The following is a 15,887-nucleotide window of genomic DNA, read 5'->3' on the forward strand; positions in this document are numbered from 1 at the left end:
GCGCCTGTTTTTAACAAGGTTGACAAGGTTCTAATCAATAAAACCCCCTTAGCATTGACCAATTTATTAAATTAGTAAACAAAGAAAGTCCTACTTCTATTCTTGATACTGTGAGAAATTGATCCTCAAACTAGGCCAATTGCTCCTGGACAAAAGCCGTTCTTGTGTTTTCTGGAACAACCCGATCCTCGCATAGACTCAGCACCGCGGACAGCTAAAGGAGAGGATATATTCAACGCTGCGAAATCCAGCCTTTGATCCCGATTCCATTGTGATTTCACAGGAGAAGGTGACCTCCTCTGACGTAATCAACAACGCATGATTGTACTGCCTCAAACCTGTACGGACCGCAAAGAACATCTCAGCGACAGCGAGGCCTTCGCTTCATACAACTCTGACAGTTCTTTCCGATCTAAACCTAACAATGGCGTTGCCGTTGGGAACATAAGGTCGGTAGACCTCTTCGCGCTGAAGTACATTACCCCGTTGACCCAATTTATTCTGGGTCAGTCTTTGATGTCTTGTAGAGAAAAACAACACATAGGCCTGCATGTGAAACGAACATAAAATTAGAAAGTACTGCAGTCAGTCGTGTGCGAATGTTTAACAACATAAATAGAGCGAATTCAATGCGTAGTATTCTAGCGGTGTATCTATCCTGTCATTCTAATGTTATGCGCGCATGCAGGTGAGTGCAGGCCTATATACATAAAAGCATGGATAATGAAGGCTATACACTGTGACCTGAGGTCTGGATTAGTTCACGTGTGTGTGTGTGTGTGTGTGTGTGTGTGTGTGTGTGTGTGTGTGTGTGTGTGTGTGTGTGTGTGTGTGTGTGTGTGTGTGTGTGTGTGTGTGTGTGTGTGTGTGTGTGTGTGTGTGTGTGTGTGTGTGTGTGTGTGTGTGTGTGTGTGTGTGTGCGTGTGCGTGTGTGTGTGTGTGAGTAGCTATGCAGTGTGCCTCTGTCATTGAACCCATCTGTTGGCATCAGACACTGCCTCATGCTAACCTGTTTCCGTTTCAGGCTTTGTGAGGCTGGTCATTCTTCTCTCTGCTGCTACACTGAGCTGTGATATTATCACTGGGGAGACTCCATGACACTTCACTGAGCTGTGACACTGATATTATCACTGGGGAGACTCCATGACACTTCACTGAGCTGTGACACTGATATTATCACTGGGGAGACTCCATGACACTTCACTGAGCTGTGACAGTGATATTATCACTGGGGAGACTCATGACACTTCACTGAGCTGTGACAGTGTGATATTATCACTGGGGAGACTCCATGACACTTCACTGAGCTGTGACGCTGTGATATTAGTAGTATCTTCCTGTATGGTACAGGTCCTGCTGAGAGCACAGACACAGAGATGAAGCCTGTGTGCTGCTCAGCCTAGACAGTGGATAGGGTGTCACTAACCCAGATCCTGTTGCGGACGCTAGCCTACTGCTGTTGACAACGCCATCGTCACTATGACCAGCCTAGGGATCCAGCAACGTCCCACTGACCACAGACAGATAGGGAGGACTCCTTTACTCCTGTCTCACAAACAGAGGTCCTCCTGGGGAGACTCCTCCCACTTCCTGAAACGCCTGCACCAGGCTGGGGGCCGTTATCACTGCTGAGCCCCAGACTCCGCTGACACTTCCTCCAGCGACTGAAAGACTTACAGTGGATCTGAAACAGGTACAGAGCAGGACACCATGAGCCTCACTCTCCACCTCTGGCCAGGTAAGAGAACAGTCTTATCCTCCTGCATGACTCCATTTGGTTTGCCAGTATATTTGGTTATTGTACTGTCTGTGTTGTACATCATGTCTTGCTGTGACTGTCTGTGTTGTACATCATGTCTTGGTGCACTATGTACTGTCTGTGTTGTACATCATGTCTTGGTGCACTATGTACTGTCTGTGTTGCACATCATGTCTTGGTGCACTATGTACTGTCTGTGTTGTACATCATGTCTTGGTGCACTATGTACTGTCTGTGTTGTACATCATGTCTTGGTGCACTATGTAGTCTGTGTTGTACATCATGTCTAGGTGCACTATGTACTGTCTGTGTTGTACACAGACTTGGTGCACATGTACTGATGTGTTGTACATCATGTCTTGTGCACTATGCTGTCTGTGTTGTACATCGCCTATGTACTGTGTGACATCATGTCTTGGTGTCACATCATGTCTTGGTGCACTATGAATCCTGTGTTGTACATCATGTCTTGGTGCACTATGTACCTGTGTTGTACTCATGTCTTGGTGCACATGTACATCATGTCTTGGTCACTATGTACCAGTCTGTGGTACATCATGTCTTGATGCATTATGTACTGTCTGTGTTGTACATCATGTCTTGGTGCACTATGTACTGTCTGTGTTGTACATCATGTCTTGGTGCACTATGTACTGTCTGTGTTGTACATCATGTCTTGGTGCACTATGTACTGTCTGTGTTGTACATCATGTCTTGGTGCACTATGTACTGTCTGTGTTGTACATCATGTCTTGGTGCACTATGTACTGTCTGTGTTGTACATCATGTCCTGGTGCACTCTGTCTGTGTTGTACATCATGTCTGGTGCACTATGTACTGTCTGTGTTGTACATCATGTCCTGGTGCACTATGTACTCTGTGTTGTACATCATGTCCTGGTGCACTATGTACTGTCTGTGTTGTACATCATGTCTTGCACTATGTACCAGTGCTGGGGCACTATGTACTGTCTGTGTGTACATCATGTCTGAGCCCCTGACATCACCCACTATGTACTGTCTGTGTTGTACATCATGTCCTGGTGCACTATGTACTGTCTGTGTTGTACATCATGTCCTGGTGCACTATGTACTGTCTGTGTTGTACATCATGTCCTGAACTGTACTGTCTGTGTTGTACATCATGTCCTGGTGCACTATGTACTGTCTGTGTTGTACATCATGTCTTGGTGCACTATGTACTGTCTGTGTTGTACATCATGTCCTGGTGCACTATGTACTGTCTGTGTTGTACATCATGTCCTGGTGCACTATGTACTGTCTGTGTTGTACATCATGTCCTGGTGCACTATGTACTGTCTGTGTTGTACATCATGTCCTGGTGCACTATGTACTGTCTGTGTTGTACATCATGTCCACTATGCACTATGTATGTCTGTGTTGTACATCATGTCCTGGTGCACTATGTACTGTCTGTGTTGTACATCATGTCTTGGTGCACTATGTACTGTCTGTGTTGTACATCATGTCTGGTGCACTATGTACTGTCTGTGTTGTACATCATGTCCTGGTGCACTATGTACTGTCTGTGTTGTACATCATGTCTTGGTGCACTATGTACTGTCTGTGTTGTACATCATGTCTTGGTGCACTATGTACTGTCTGTGTTGTACATCATGTCCTGGTGCACTATGTACTGTCTGTGTTGTACATCATGTCTTGGTGCACTATGTACTGTCTGTGTTGTACATCATGTCTGGTGCACTATGTACTGTCTGTGTTGTACATCATGTCTTATGTACTGTCTGTGTTGTACATCATGTCCTGGTGCACTATGTACTGTCTGTGTTGTACATCATGTCTTGGTGCACTGTGTACTGTCTGTGTTGTACATCATGTCTGGTGCACTATGTACTGTCTGTGTTGTACATCATGTCTTGGTGCACTATGTACTGTCTGTGTTGTACATCATGTCTTGGTGCACTATGTACTGTCTGTGTTGTACATCATGTCTTGCACTATGTACTGTCTGTGTTGTACATCATGTCCTGGTGCACTATGTACTGTCTGTGTTGTACATCATGTCTTGGTGCACTATGTACTGTCTGTGTTGTACATCATGTCCTGGTGCACTATGTACTGTCTGTGTTGTACATCATGTCCTGGTGCACTGTGTACTGTCTGTGTTGTACATCATGTCCTGGTGCACTATGTACTGTCTGTGTTGTACATCATGTCCTGGTGCACTATGTACTGTCTGTGTTGTACATCATGTCTTGGTGCACTATGTACTGTCTGTGTTGTACATCATGTCTTGGTGCACTATGTACTGTCTGTGTTGTACATCATGTCCTGGTGCACTATGTACTGTCTGTGTTGTACATCATGTCCTGGTGCACTATGTACTGTCTGTGTTGTACATCATGTCCTGGTGCACTATGTACTGTCTGTGTTGTACATCATGTCCTGGTGCACTATGTACTGTCTGTGTTGTACATCATGTCCTGGTGCACTATGTACTGTCTGTGTTGTACATCATGTCCTGGTGCACTATGTACTGTCTGTGTTGTACATCATGTCCTGGTGCACTATGTACTGTCTGTGTTGTACATCATGTCCTGGTGCACTATGTACTGTCTGTGTTGTACATCATGTCTGGTGCACTATGTACTGTCTGTGTTGTACATCATGTCCTGGTGCACTATGTACTGTCTGTGTTGTACATCATGTCTTGGTGCACTATGTACTGTCTGTGTTGTACATCATGTCCTGGTGCACTATGGGAACTACATGTAGCTTAGCTGATGGAAAGAAATCCTTTAGTCTGTCATAGACTTGATGGTCAGAGATGTTATGAATGATGTCACATGGGAATGTTAGCGGGTCACATCTGAACAGGACTGTCGTTGGGAACCCTAGTCTACGTCCCAAATGCCATCCTATTCCATTTACAGTGCACTACTTTTGACCTGTCCAAATAGGGAATAGGGTAACATTAGAGATGACCTTGACTTGTTCCTCAGCAACAGGTTTAAATGTCCTCTTGCAGTCCTCTTCCCAGAGGCCCTAGCAGCAGAGTCCCACCACTTCCTGGAGTTCCCAGTAGCAGCAGCAGGGTTTTACCGTCGGGTCGTACCCAGAGTAGACTGAGCCAGCACTCCAGCCACAAGATGGCGTCCTCCTCCCAGAAGAGTAAACACACCCCTGCCATCATCAAGGGCCATCGCCACTTAAGCTACGGAGGATCCGTTCCACCGGAGTAAGATTATCATTAGGACCATGACTTTTTAATGGCGGAAACTTCTGATTTACTTGAACCCTTCTGAGTATCAAGCATTCAGTAGCATTCAGAAAATTATCTCTCAAAATAATATAAACATTTTTTTAAACTATCCCAAGTGTGAGCCAAAGTCATTGATCTTGAGTAATTGTGAGATTGTGGATTGATTGAAAATGTACTAACCATTTTCTCCTTTGAAATGTCAACATTCACCTACCAAGGGTATGCTGTATTTGTTGGGTTTGTGTTCCAAATGGCACCCTATACCCCTACACTGTGCACTCCTTTTGACCAGTAGTGCACTCTATAGGGAATAGGGTGCCATTTGAGAGGCAACTGAGGGTTCTTCTCCTTTAATGTCTTCACAGGAACATCACCATTCAACAGTTTTATGACCTTACACCTACCAAGAAAAGTAACGTCCGCCTCAACGACCAGCTGTAGGTTGCCTTTTACATATAATAATGTGTGTCCCAAATGGCACCCTATTCCTGATGTGGTGCACTATTGTTGACCAGGGCTCATATGGTTGTGGTCAAAGTAGTGCACTATAAAGGGAAGAGGGTGCCATTTGGGATGAACTGCTATAGTTCATCACTTGACCATGGCTGAAATCCTTTTTACACCAATATAATGTTCATATTGATTATCTTCTTATTTGACAAACATTTATTTTCAGTATACCAAAACCAACAGACATCAACATCGGGTAAGTACTCATTCTGTGATCTAGATCAGTTTCTCATTCTCAATTGTTACAGTACGACTGGAATATCCTTCAACCACAGGGCTCTTCAACCCTGTTCCTGAAGAGATACCATCCTGTAGGTTTTAACTCCAACCCTGTTCCTGGAGAGATACCATCCTGTAGGTTTTAACTCCAACCCTGTTCCTGGAGAGATACCATCCTGTAGGTTTTAACTCCAACCCTGTTCCTGGAGAGATACCATCCTGTAGGTTTTAACTCCAACCCTGTTCCTGGAGAGATACCATCCTGTAGGTTTTAACTCCAACCCTGTTCCTGGAGAGATACCATCCTGTAGGTTATAACTCCAACCCTGTTCCTGGAGAGATACCCTCCTGTAGGTTTTATCTCCAACCCTGTTCCTGGAGAGATACCATCCTGTAGGTTATAACTCCAACCCTGTTCCTGAAGAGATACCATCCTGTAGGTTTTCCCTCCAACCCTAATCTAGCACACCTAATTCTAATAATTAGCTGGTTGATAAGCTGAATCAGGTCAGTTACAACTGGGGTTGGTGTTAACCTACAGGAGGGTAGCTCTCCAGGAACAGGGTTGGAGTTAAAACCTACAGGAGGGTAACTCTCCAGGAACAGGGTTGGAGACCCCAGTTCTACAGAAACTTCTTATATACAGTTGGTCTCTGCTTCCTTTATTGTTATGCCCTCCCCTCAACAGTAAGATCATTATAAAATGTATAGGATTAATATCCGTCTAACTGCTTACTGTATATGAAATGTTGTCTCTGTCCTTTATTGCTCTGCCCTCCCAACAGAGAGTGGAGAAAGGACACAGTTTATAGTGCTAATATCATTTTACACTGACTGCTTCAATACAGTTGTACTGGCTGTCCTCCCTTCACTGCTTTGCCCTCCCTCCCTCCCTACAGAGAGATAATGATACAGTTGTAATGGCTGTCCTTCCTTCACTGCTTTGCCCTCCCTCCCTCCCTCCCTACAGAGAGATAATGATACAGTTGTAATGGCTGTCCTTCCTTCACTGCTTTGCCCTCCCTCCCTCCCTACAGAGAGATAATGATACAGTTGTAATGTCTGTCCTTCCTTCACTGCTTTGCCCTCCCTCCCTCCCTACAGAGAGATAATGATACAGTTGTAATGTCTGTCCTTCCTTCACTGCTTTGCCCTCCCTCCCTCCCTCCCTACAGAGAGATAATGATAAAGGTTCCAATTCCAAAAGAACATCCGTATCAGGCCCACATCTCCCGCTTCGCCCTGTTCCCAACGTTCCGCTCACCAGACGACCCCGACACAGGCGTGAGAGCTGCGTCCCTACGACCCCTGAACCCCCTCGTCCCGTCCTCTGCTCCAGAGGTCACCGTGCTGAGAAAGACAAAAGGTGGTGTGCGTGTGCAAACTGCATGTGTGTGTGTGTGTGTGTGTCTGCGTGCTTGCCCGTATAAGGTCGCACACACAAGCACAAGCCTCATTCCCAGATGAAGTGTCTTGTCTTCAATCCCAGGAGGTCCTTATCGTCATGAGGTACTGGAGGCACCCATGACAACCAGGAAGAAAACCATCTCATGGCCAGGACAGCATGGCTTCCTGGATGTGAGTAGCTACAGTACAGTCATTTAGCACAGCCAGGTTTCCCTCTCACTGTACACAGAAACATGTGCGTCCCAAAATAGCACACTATTCCCCATAGAGTGCACTGCATAGGGCATCGAGTGCTATTTGGGAGGCAGAATATGATCCTTAATGTTATAGTTCATCTCATCTGACCAGTGAAGCCCAATTCCTTAATGGTAGTCTATTCCTTAATAGTACCCTATTCCAGGGCCCTGCTCAGAAGTAGTGCACTTTTAAGGGAATAGGGTGCCATTCGGGAAACAACCTAAGGAAGAAGGTCATATGCACACTACATCTGTTCCCGACACCTGTGTCCTGTGTCACCTTTGTCTCTCTCTCAGCACCCCAAGCCAGTTAATGGCGAGGCCCAGACCCAGGTATTCTACCCTAAGTCCCAGAAGACAGTGTTTCCCAACCCCACATTGCGTGACTGGGACGTCACGCTGTCTGAACGAACAGCCAACATGCTCCGCAACGTGGAGAAGTCCCACTGGGTCACCTCATACCAGCTTCACTACACAGGTATAGAGAGCAGAGCCCCGAACACGCAGGCTGTATCCCAACAGGCTTCCTATTCCCTATGTAGTCCATACGGCTCTGGTCAAAAGATGTGTCCTCTATAGGGGACAGGGTGCCATTTGAGACGCTACTAGAGACATGGGGGAATACCCAGACTAGTTGGACCAGGAAACTGGCAGCCCGCGGATCAATTGAACAATTATTATTGTAGATGTTTTTAGGAACTCAGTCAGGGTCTCAACCTCCTGTTAAGAGTTAGACTAGTAGAATACACAAGGTGCACGTTTTGATATTTGGTTGAGGATCAGCAGTTTCTCTACAGTCACTCAATTAGCCCCATGTCCGCTATCATTGTTTAGATGGGTTAGATTAGATGAGTTAGTCTCGCCAGCTATCTAAACTATAGTAATCATGGTGGAATCACCGACCGACGGCCCATTGATCTGGTTAGTCTCACTCAGATATCATATTCAATATGACAAGCATGTCATGTGTTTTTACTCCAGGCTCTGGGCCTACTAATCCCTGGAGGTTGGATGACTACCATGAGAACACCGTTGACATGATCACTGGGAAGATAACTCCCTACACAACACAGCTGGTATGTACAAGTAACACAGGAAACGCCTGAATATACAGTGCTGTTGTAATATTCCTACATTTAACTGCTTCGAGAATATCACATTATTAGCCTCCAAACCTTCTTTAACTTCCCCAACTACCATAGAAATAGTTTTAGGCTGCTTAAAAAAACAGTTTTTCTTCAGTATCACTTTACTCTGATGACTGAACGAGACAAACCTCCTAACAAACCAGTGCTTGTCTCTCTCAGAGGGAGCGATCCCACCCCGTCCTGCTGCCCCCTAAACCACGAGACGGGCGCAAGGCCAGAATACGCCAGGGCCGTCATAAGGTGGAGAGCACCTACCGCCCTCCTGTCACTGCCCCAGCAGCAGAGTCCCACAGCACAGACCAGACTTCCTCACATAATCACCCTGCTGGGCCTCTGGGAACTATGTCTGGTCACCAAAGTCATCAGGAGATAAAGGGGAACCCTTCTATTCAGGACGGCCATCCCAACAACAGCCACGGCCACTCAGAGCTCAGTCTAGCCAGGCCTGGGGCTGGAGCTGTGTCTGTGCCGGAGCCTGCTCAGATGTCTGGCTATGTGTTCCCTGGTCACCACCTTCAAGATCAAGGCTCCAGGTGTGAGAGGTGTGGGGAGGAGAGGTGTGAGTGCCAGGTCAAGGAGGTCAGAGAAGGGCTCTATCACCCAGGGCCAGGGGCATCAGACCTCCAGCAGAGCAGCCAGGCTCCTAGAGCCTCCCTGGAGAAGGTCACAGACACAGAGAGCTCTCTGGCCTTGTACAGCTGCCAGCTGCCCCATTCTCCCCTGAATGAGACCACAGAGGTCACCAAAGAGAATAACACCCAGAGAGAGGTATGGTACGAGGACGTTCCTAGCAGCAAGAAGCAGAGCTACACAGCATCAGGGGGTAGGGTGTTCAGCCTGAGCCAGCCAGCTCCAGCATTGGCTACTAACAACACAGGGGCGGCATATGAATCTGAGACAGAGCTGTCTGCTGCTGATCTGGTCTCTCCCAACATCCGTAACTGGTGTTCAGGTGGGAATGTAGTTCTGGGTTCTGAGATGACTGTCAATCAGACCCTTGAAGAACAGGATTGGGAGTGGCAGAACAGAGAGATCCCCGTCCCACGCAGTATCTCCAACCCCTGTATCCAACCCCGTCCACATGCCCTGCCTTCCACCCACCCAGGGGAGAGGGGCCGGTGCCAGCTGGCCCTGTTGGAGCTCCAGGACTCCTTCAGTAAGTCAGAGGTCCACCGTCTCTTCCACAGCTCCCTCCAGGGGGGCGCGGTCCACCTGCAAGACAATGTACACACCGGGAGAAAGCACCGCTTCTACGGCTTCAACTCCTTCTATTTCCACAACTGAGCACTGTATTGTAGACCTACCACTATGCCCACAGTCTGTAGGGAGTGGAAGACATCAGAGGGCTTAGTGAGTTGAATGGGTCTACGGTCTACAACGTTCTCTCTTCATGATGGGAAATCCAACCATATACTGTCGCTTACTCAAAGCTACTGACATGTTTTGCTTATGATGTCTGTCTTATCATGTCTGTCTTATCATGTCTGTCTTATCATGTCTGTCTTATCTTGTCTGCCTTATCATGTCTATCTTATCATGTCTGTCTTATCATGTCTATCTTATCATGTCTATCTTATGATGTCTATCTTATCATGTCTGTCTTATCATGTCTGTCTTATCATGTCTGTCTTATCATGTCTGTCTTATCATGTCTGTCTTATCTTGTCTGCCTTATCATGTCTATCTTATCATGTCTGTCTTATCATGTCTGTCTTATCTTGTCTGTCTTATCATGTCTGTCTTATCATGTCTATCTTATCATGTCTATCTTATGATGTCTATCTTATGATGTCTATCTTATCATGTCTGTCTTATCATGTCTATCTTATCATGTCTGTCTTATCATGTCTATCTTATCATGTCTATCTTGTCTGCCTTATCATGTCTGTCTTATCATGTCTGTCTTATCATGTCTGTCTTATCATGTCTATCTTATCATGTCTGTCTTATCATGTCTGTCTTATCATGTCTATCTTATCATGTCTATCTTATCATGTCTGTCTTATCATGTCTATCTTATCATGTCTGTCTTATCATGTCTGTCTTATCATGTCTATCTTATCATGTCTGTCTTATCATGTCTGTCTTATCATGTCTGCCTTATCATGTCTATTTTATCATGTCTATCTTATGTCTATCTTATCATGTCTGTCTTGTCTGCCTTATCATGTCTATCTTATGTCTATCTTATCATGTCTGTCTTGTCTGCCTTATCATGTCTATCTTATGTCTATCTTATCATGTCTGTCTTATCATGTGGATCTTATGATGTCTATCTTATGATGTCTATCTTATGATGTCTGTCTTATGATGTCTGTCTTATCATGTCTGTCTTATGTCTATCTTATCATGTCTGTCTTATCTTGTCTGCCTTATCATGTCTGTCTTATCATGTCTGTCTTATCATGTCTGTCTTATCATGTCTGTCTTATCATGTCTGTCTTATCATGTCTGTCTTATCATGTGGATCTTATGATGTCTATCTTATGATGTCTGTCTTATCATGTCTGTCTTATGATGTCTGTCTTTCCCTGTGCAGATGGTTCTAATAAAATCATCCAGAAGTAGTTTACATGCTTTGAGTGTATATATGCGGCACTATACATGACACAATGACAGATGGAATGACTGATGAACACATGAAAGGGACACATTTATGGTCTGTTTAGAAAGCGTAAAGAAGTCTACAGATGACTAATAATACAAGTGGACCAAGGAGTCCACCTCAGACAATATACTGATGTGCATGTAGCCAGATACCAGATACAGAATCCAGATACAGAGTCAGATACAGAATCCAGATACAGAGCCAGATACAGAGCCAGATACAGAATCCAGATACAGAGCCAGATACAGAATCCAGATACAGAATCCGGATACAGAGCCAGATACAGAGCCAGATACAGAATCCAGAAACAGAGCCAGATACAGAATCCAGAAACAGAGCCAGATACAGAGCCAGATACAGAATCCAGATACAGAGCCAGATACAGAGCCAGATACAGAATCCAGATACAGAGCCAGATACAGAATCCGGATACAGAGCCAGATACAGAATCCAGAAACAGAGCCAGATACAGAATCCAGAAACAGAGCAAGATACAGAATCCGGATACAGAGCCAGATACAGAGCCAGATACAGAATCCGGATACAGAGCCAGATACAGAATCCAGAAACAGAGCAAGATACAGAATCCGGATACAGAGCCAGATACAGAGCCAGATACAGAATCCAGATACAGAGCCAGATACAGAATCCAGATACAGAGCCAGATACAGAGCCAGATACAGAATCCAGATACAGAGCCAGATACAGAATCCAGATACAGAATCCGGATACAGAGCCAGATACAGAGCCAGATACAGAATCCAGAAACAGAGCCAGATACAGAATCCAGAAACAGAGCAAGATACAGAATCCGGATACAGAGCCAGATACAGAGCCAGATACAGAATCCAGAAACAGAGCCAGATACAGAGCCAGATACAGAATCCAGAAACAGAGCCAGATACAGAGCCAGATACAGAATCCAGAAACAGAGCCAGATACAGAATCCAGAAACAGAGCCAGATACAGAATCCAGATACAGAATCCAGATACAGAGCCAGATACAGAATCCAGATACAGAATCCAGATACAGAATCCAGATACAGAGCCAGATACAGAATCCAGATACAGAGCCAGATACAGAATCCAGAAACAGAGCCAGATACAGAATCCAGATACAGAATCCAGATACAGAGCCAGATACAGAATCCAGATACAGAATCCAGATACAGAGCCAGATACAGAATCCAGATACAGAATCCAGATACAGAGCCAGATACAGAATCCATATTTTCACACCGCAAGTGACCTTCTTTCGAGCAGCAGCATCTGAGAGAGAGAAATACCTTTTCACCTCCAACACCATGTGTTGCCAGTCAGATTGGCTTTACAGCTTGACACAAAAGACTGTTCTGTGTTCCATGCCAGTGAGTCATGCCGGAATGGAATGTCCTTGAGCGTTCTACAGCAGTCTGTCATTCCATCTTAGTCAGGTACATACTCTCTAAGAAATGACGCTCAGAGTACAGCAGGGATCTGGAGAGATCTACTGATCACTGATCATGTACTGACAAATAAAACTAGTTATGAATTAGAACTGTATAAGACTGCATGTGAAATAACTTAAAAGCTCTTGATAATGTTTTATCTAGCTAGATCTGTAGTGCCAATTCACTGTGTAAATCAGTTTCATTCACATAGAAAATATAGACATTGTTTTCAGTAGTATACCGTTTGTCCAGTAGATGGCAGTATAGGCCAGGATTTCCCAACTGTCTCTGGTCTTTAGAACTGTGGGTAGTTCCCGGAAGCCTCTCAAAGGATGCTCAGCTGACCTCAGACAAGTGACCTTTGACCCCACTACCCTGTTGCATAATTCTCTGATGTGGCCATAACTCAACAGCATGGCACCATGTCAAATATGTGTTTTGATTGTAAAAACAAAAAGAAAGAAACCAGGTAGGCTATGCTACAGTGAACACCATCAGCTCTAAAACGCTTACTATAGGCCTAACTCAGAACAACACTGTAGGCCTAACTCAGAACAACACTATAGGCCTAACTCAGAGCAACACTATAGGCCTAACTCAGAACAACACTATAGGCCTAACTCAGAACAACACTATAGGCCTAACTCAGAACAACACTGTAGGACTAACTCAGAACAACACTATAGGACTAACTCAGAACAACACTATAGGCCTAACTCAGAACAACACTATAGGCCTAACTCAGAACAACACTGTAGGACTAACTCAGAACAACACTGTAGGCCTAACTCAGAACAACACTATAGGCCTAACTCAGAACAACACTGTAGGCCTAACTCAGAACAACACTGTAGGCCTAACTCAGAACAACACTGTAGGCCTAACTCAGAACAACACTATAGGCCTAACTCAGAACAACACTATAGGCCTAACTCAGAACAACACTGTAGGCCTAACTCAGAACAACACTATAGGCCTAACTCAGAACACCACTATAGGCCTAACTCAGAACAACACTATAGGCCTAACTCAGAACAACACTATAGGCCTAACTCAGAACAACACTATAGGCCTAACTCAGAACAACACTATAGGCCTAACTCAGAACAACACTATAGGCCTAACTCAGAACAACACTGTAGACATACAGCACTCAGAAGATCCAAATGCATTGTCACATAGAACTGTGTGTAAAATAGAGGTAAAGAAGCACATGAGCAGGACAGGATATGGATCTATCCTAAATCTGTCAGTTAAACTTTCAAATGAAAACATCTGAAAAAGTAAACAAGTTAGTGGAGTCATTCACAGTGTAAACCAGCGCACCACCCAGGGTTAGAATCAAGTGCATTGCCTTGGAAACAGTGGCCGATGGCAACAAGGTATCATTACCAGTAATGCTCATGATTGTTTGCATGTTATACTTTGAAATAATTGGCATGAATAATGACTAGGTATAATCTCAAGGAGACAGGTGTGGCCACAAATATTTACATTTACATTTACATTTAAGTCATTTAGCAGACGCTCTTATCCAGAGCGACTTATGCATAATGCTCCTGTATGTGTAGTCATGGTGACAGTGGGAGCAGACCATGTTTTGCACAACTCCAGGGGAAGTTCTTTTGGAACCTACATCATGACCAAAGCTATTAATTGCTTCAAGTTTCTCCACTTCGTTCACATTCCCCACCATTGACGGGGCAGTGATTGTTTAACCAGGGCTTTAGGAACACACTCACACCATTCAACAAGAACACAACAAACACATCTACAGGCGCAGTTCGAGAGGTGGGGTCGTAATCGCTCATATGAGAGGACTCTCTTTTGGTTACAGAACGTGTCTGGTGTAGCTGTTTAAGATGGTGAGTAAGTGGCCTTTACCTCAGAGTAGGCCATGCTGAATGAACACCTTTACCTCAGAGTAGGCCATGCTGAATGAACACCTTTACCTCAGAGTAGGCCATGCTGAATGAACACCTTTACCTCAGAGTAGGTCACGCTGAATGAACACCTTTACCTCAGAGTAGGCCATGCTGAATGAACACCTTTACCTCAGAGTAGGCCATGCTGAATGAACACCTTTACCTCAGAGTAGGCCATGCTGAATGAACACCTTTACCTCAGAGTAGGCCATGCTGAATGAACACCTTTAGCTCAGAGTAGGCCACGCTGAATGAACACCTTTACCTCAGAGTAGGCCACGCTGAATGAACACCTTTACCTCAGAGTAGGCCATGCTGAATGAACACCTTTAGCTCAGAGTAGGCCACGCCGAATGAACACCTTTACCTCAGAGTAGGCCATGCTGAATGAACACCTTTAGCTCAGAGTAGGCCATGCTGAATGAACACCTTTAGCTCAGAGTAGGCCACGCTGAATGAACACCTTTACCTCAGAGTAGGCCACGCTGAATGAACACCTTTACCTCAAGAGTAGGTCATGCTGAATGAACACCTGTCCATTATCAATCCCAGAGACGGGCAAGTTTCTGAATGCACGATAGAGGTCAATGAACGAGACTAACACATTTTAGCCTATCTACTAACAGAAGTTGTGTATCAAGCCTTTTTTTTAATGTCAGTTTTGTGATCTGATCAGTATGATCCAATCACTATCTGATCAATATGATCCAATCACTATCTGATCAATATGATCCAATCACTATCTGATCAATATGATCCAATCACTATCTGATCAATATGATCCAATCACTATCTGATCAATATGATCCAATCACTATCTGATCAATATGATCCAATCACTATCTGATTAAGGTTTGTTGCTTCTACATTTTGTATTAAAATGTGTCTCTTATCTGTCCACTGTGTCCACATTGTGACCAGATTAGCTGGTGCCTCCCTGTATGCAAATAATTAAAAAAAAAAATATATATGTATATATATGTATATGTATATATGTATATGTATATGTATATACATTTACATACATATACATTTTAGACAGTTACAAATTCCATTGGATTTCCAATGGTGCTACCTGTCAATGGTTTTAGAGACCAGAGATCAGTATAATGATAATTTATTAAACGGTTTGACCATCCAGATCTGTTTACACTCGATTGATATCCAGACACAATGGGTGCCGGACTACCTCTGGAGGTGGTTAAGGAAGATCTGATCACAATCAGATCACAATGTGTCTTTTAATCATCTACACCTGTCTAAAAATGTGGCCACTATTCAGAATGTGGACAATATCAGGACAAAGGGCGCATGTTAGAAAGTTATTTTGTTTGTTTATGTCCCAAATGACAAATAGCACCCTATTCCCTCAAATGGCACCCTATTCCCTGTATATAGTATA

At 44.5% G+C, this 15,887-nt stretch overlaps 1 protein-coding gene across 1 annotated transcript; it reads left to right on the forward strand.

The window, feature by feature from the left end:
* The first annotated feature begins 1,720 nt into the window (after nt 1-1,720).
* LOC124021233 lies at nt 1,721-10,086 on the forward strand. The gene is made up of 9 exons (XM_046336583.1): nt 1,721-1,738; nt 4,769-4,978; nt 5,368-5,439; nt 5,679-5,708; nt 6,907-7,097; nt 7,221-7,309; nt 7,672-7,852; nt 8,356-8,450; nt 8,682-10,086. Exons 2-9 carry the CDS (start codon nt 4,890-4,892, stop codon nt 9,804-9,806), a joined length of 1,872 nt encoding a protein of 623 aa, XP_046192539.1. The 5' UTR covers nt 1,721-1,738; nt 4,769-4,889; the 3' UTR covers nt 9,807-10,086.
* The last annotated feature ends 5,801 nt before the right edge of the window (nt 10,087-15,887 follow it).

The sequence above is a fragment of the Oncorhynchus gorbuscha genome, unplaced genomic scaffold, assembly GCF_021184085.1.
Source record: "Oncorhynchus gorbuscha isolate QuinsamMale2020 ecotype Even-year unplaced genomic scaffold, OgorEven_v1.0 Un_scaffold_1094, whole genome shotgun sequence".
Classification (NCBI taxonomy): Eukaryota; Metazoa; Chordata; class Actinopteri; order Salmoniformes; family Salmonidae; genus Oncorhynchus; species Oncorhynchus gorbuscha.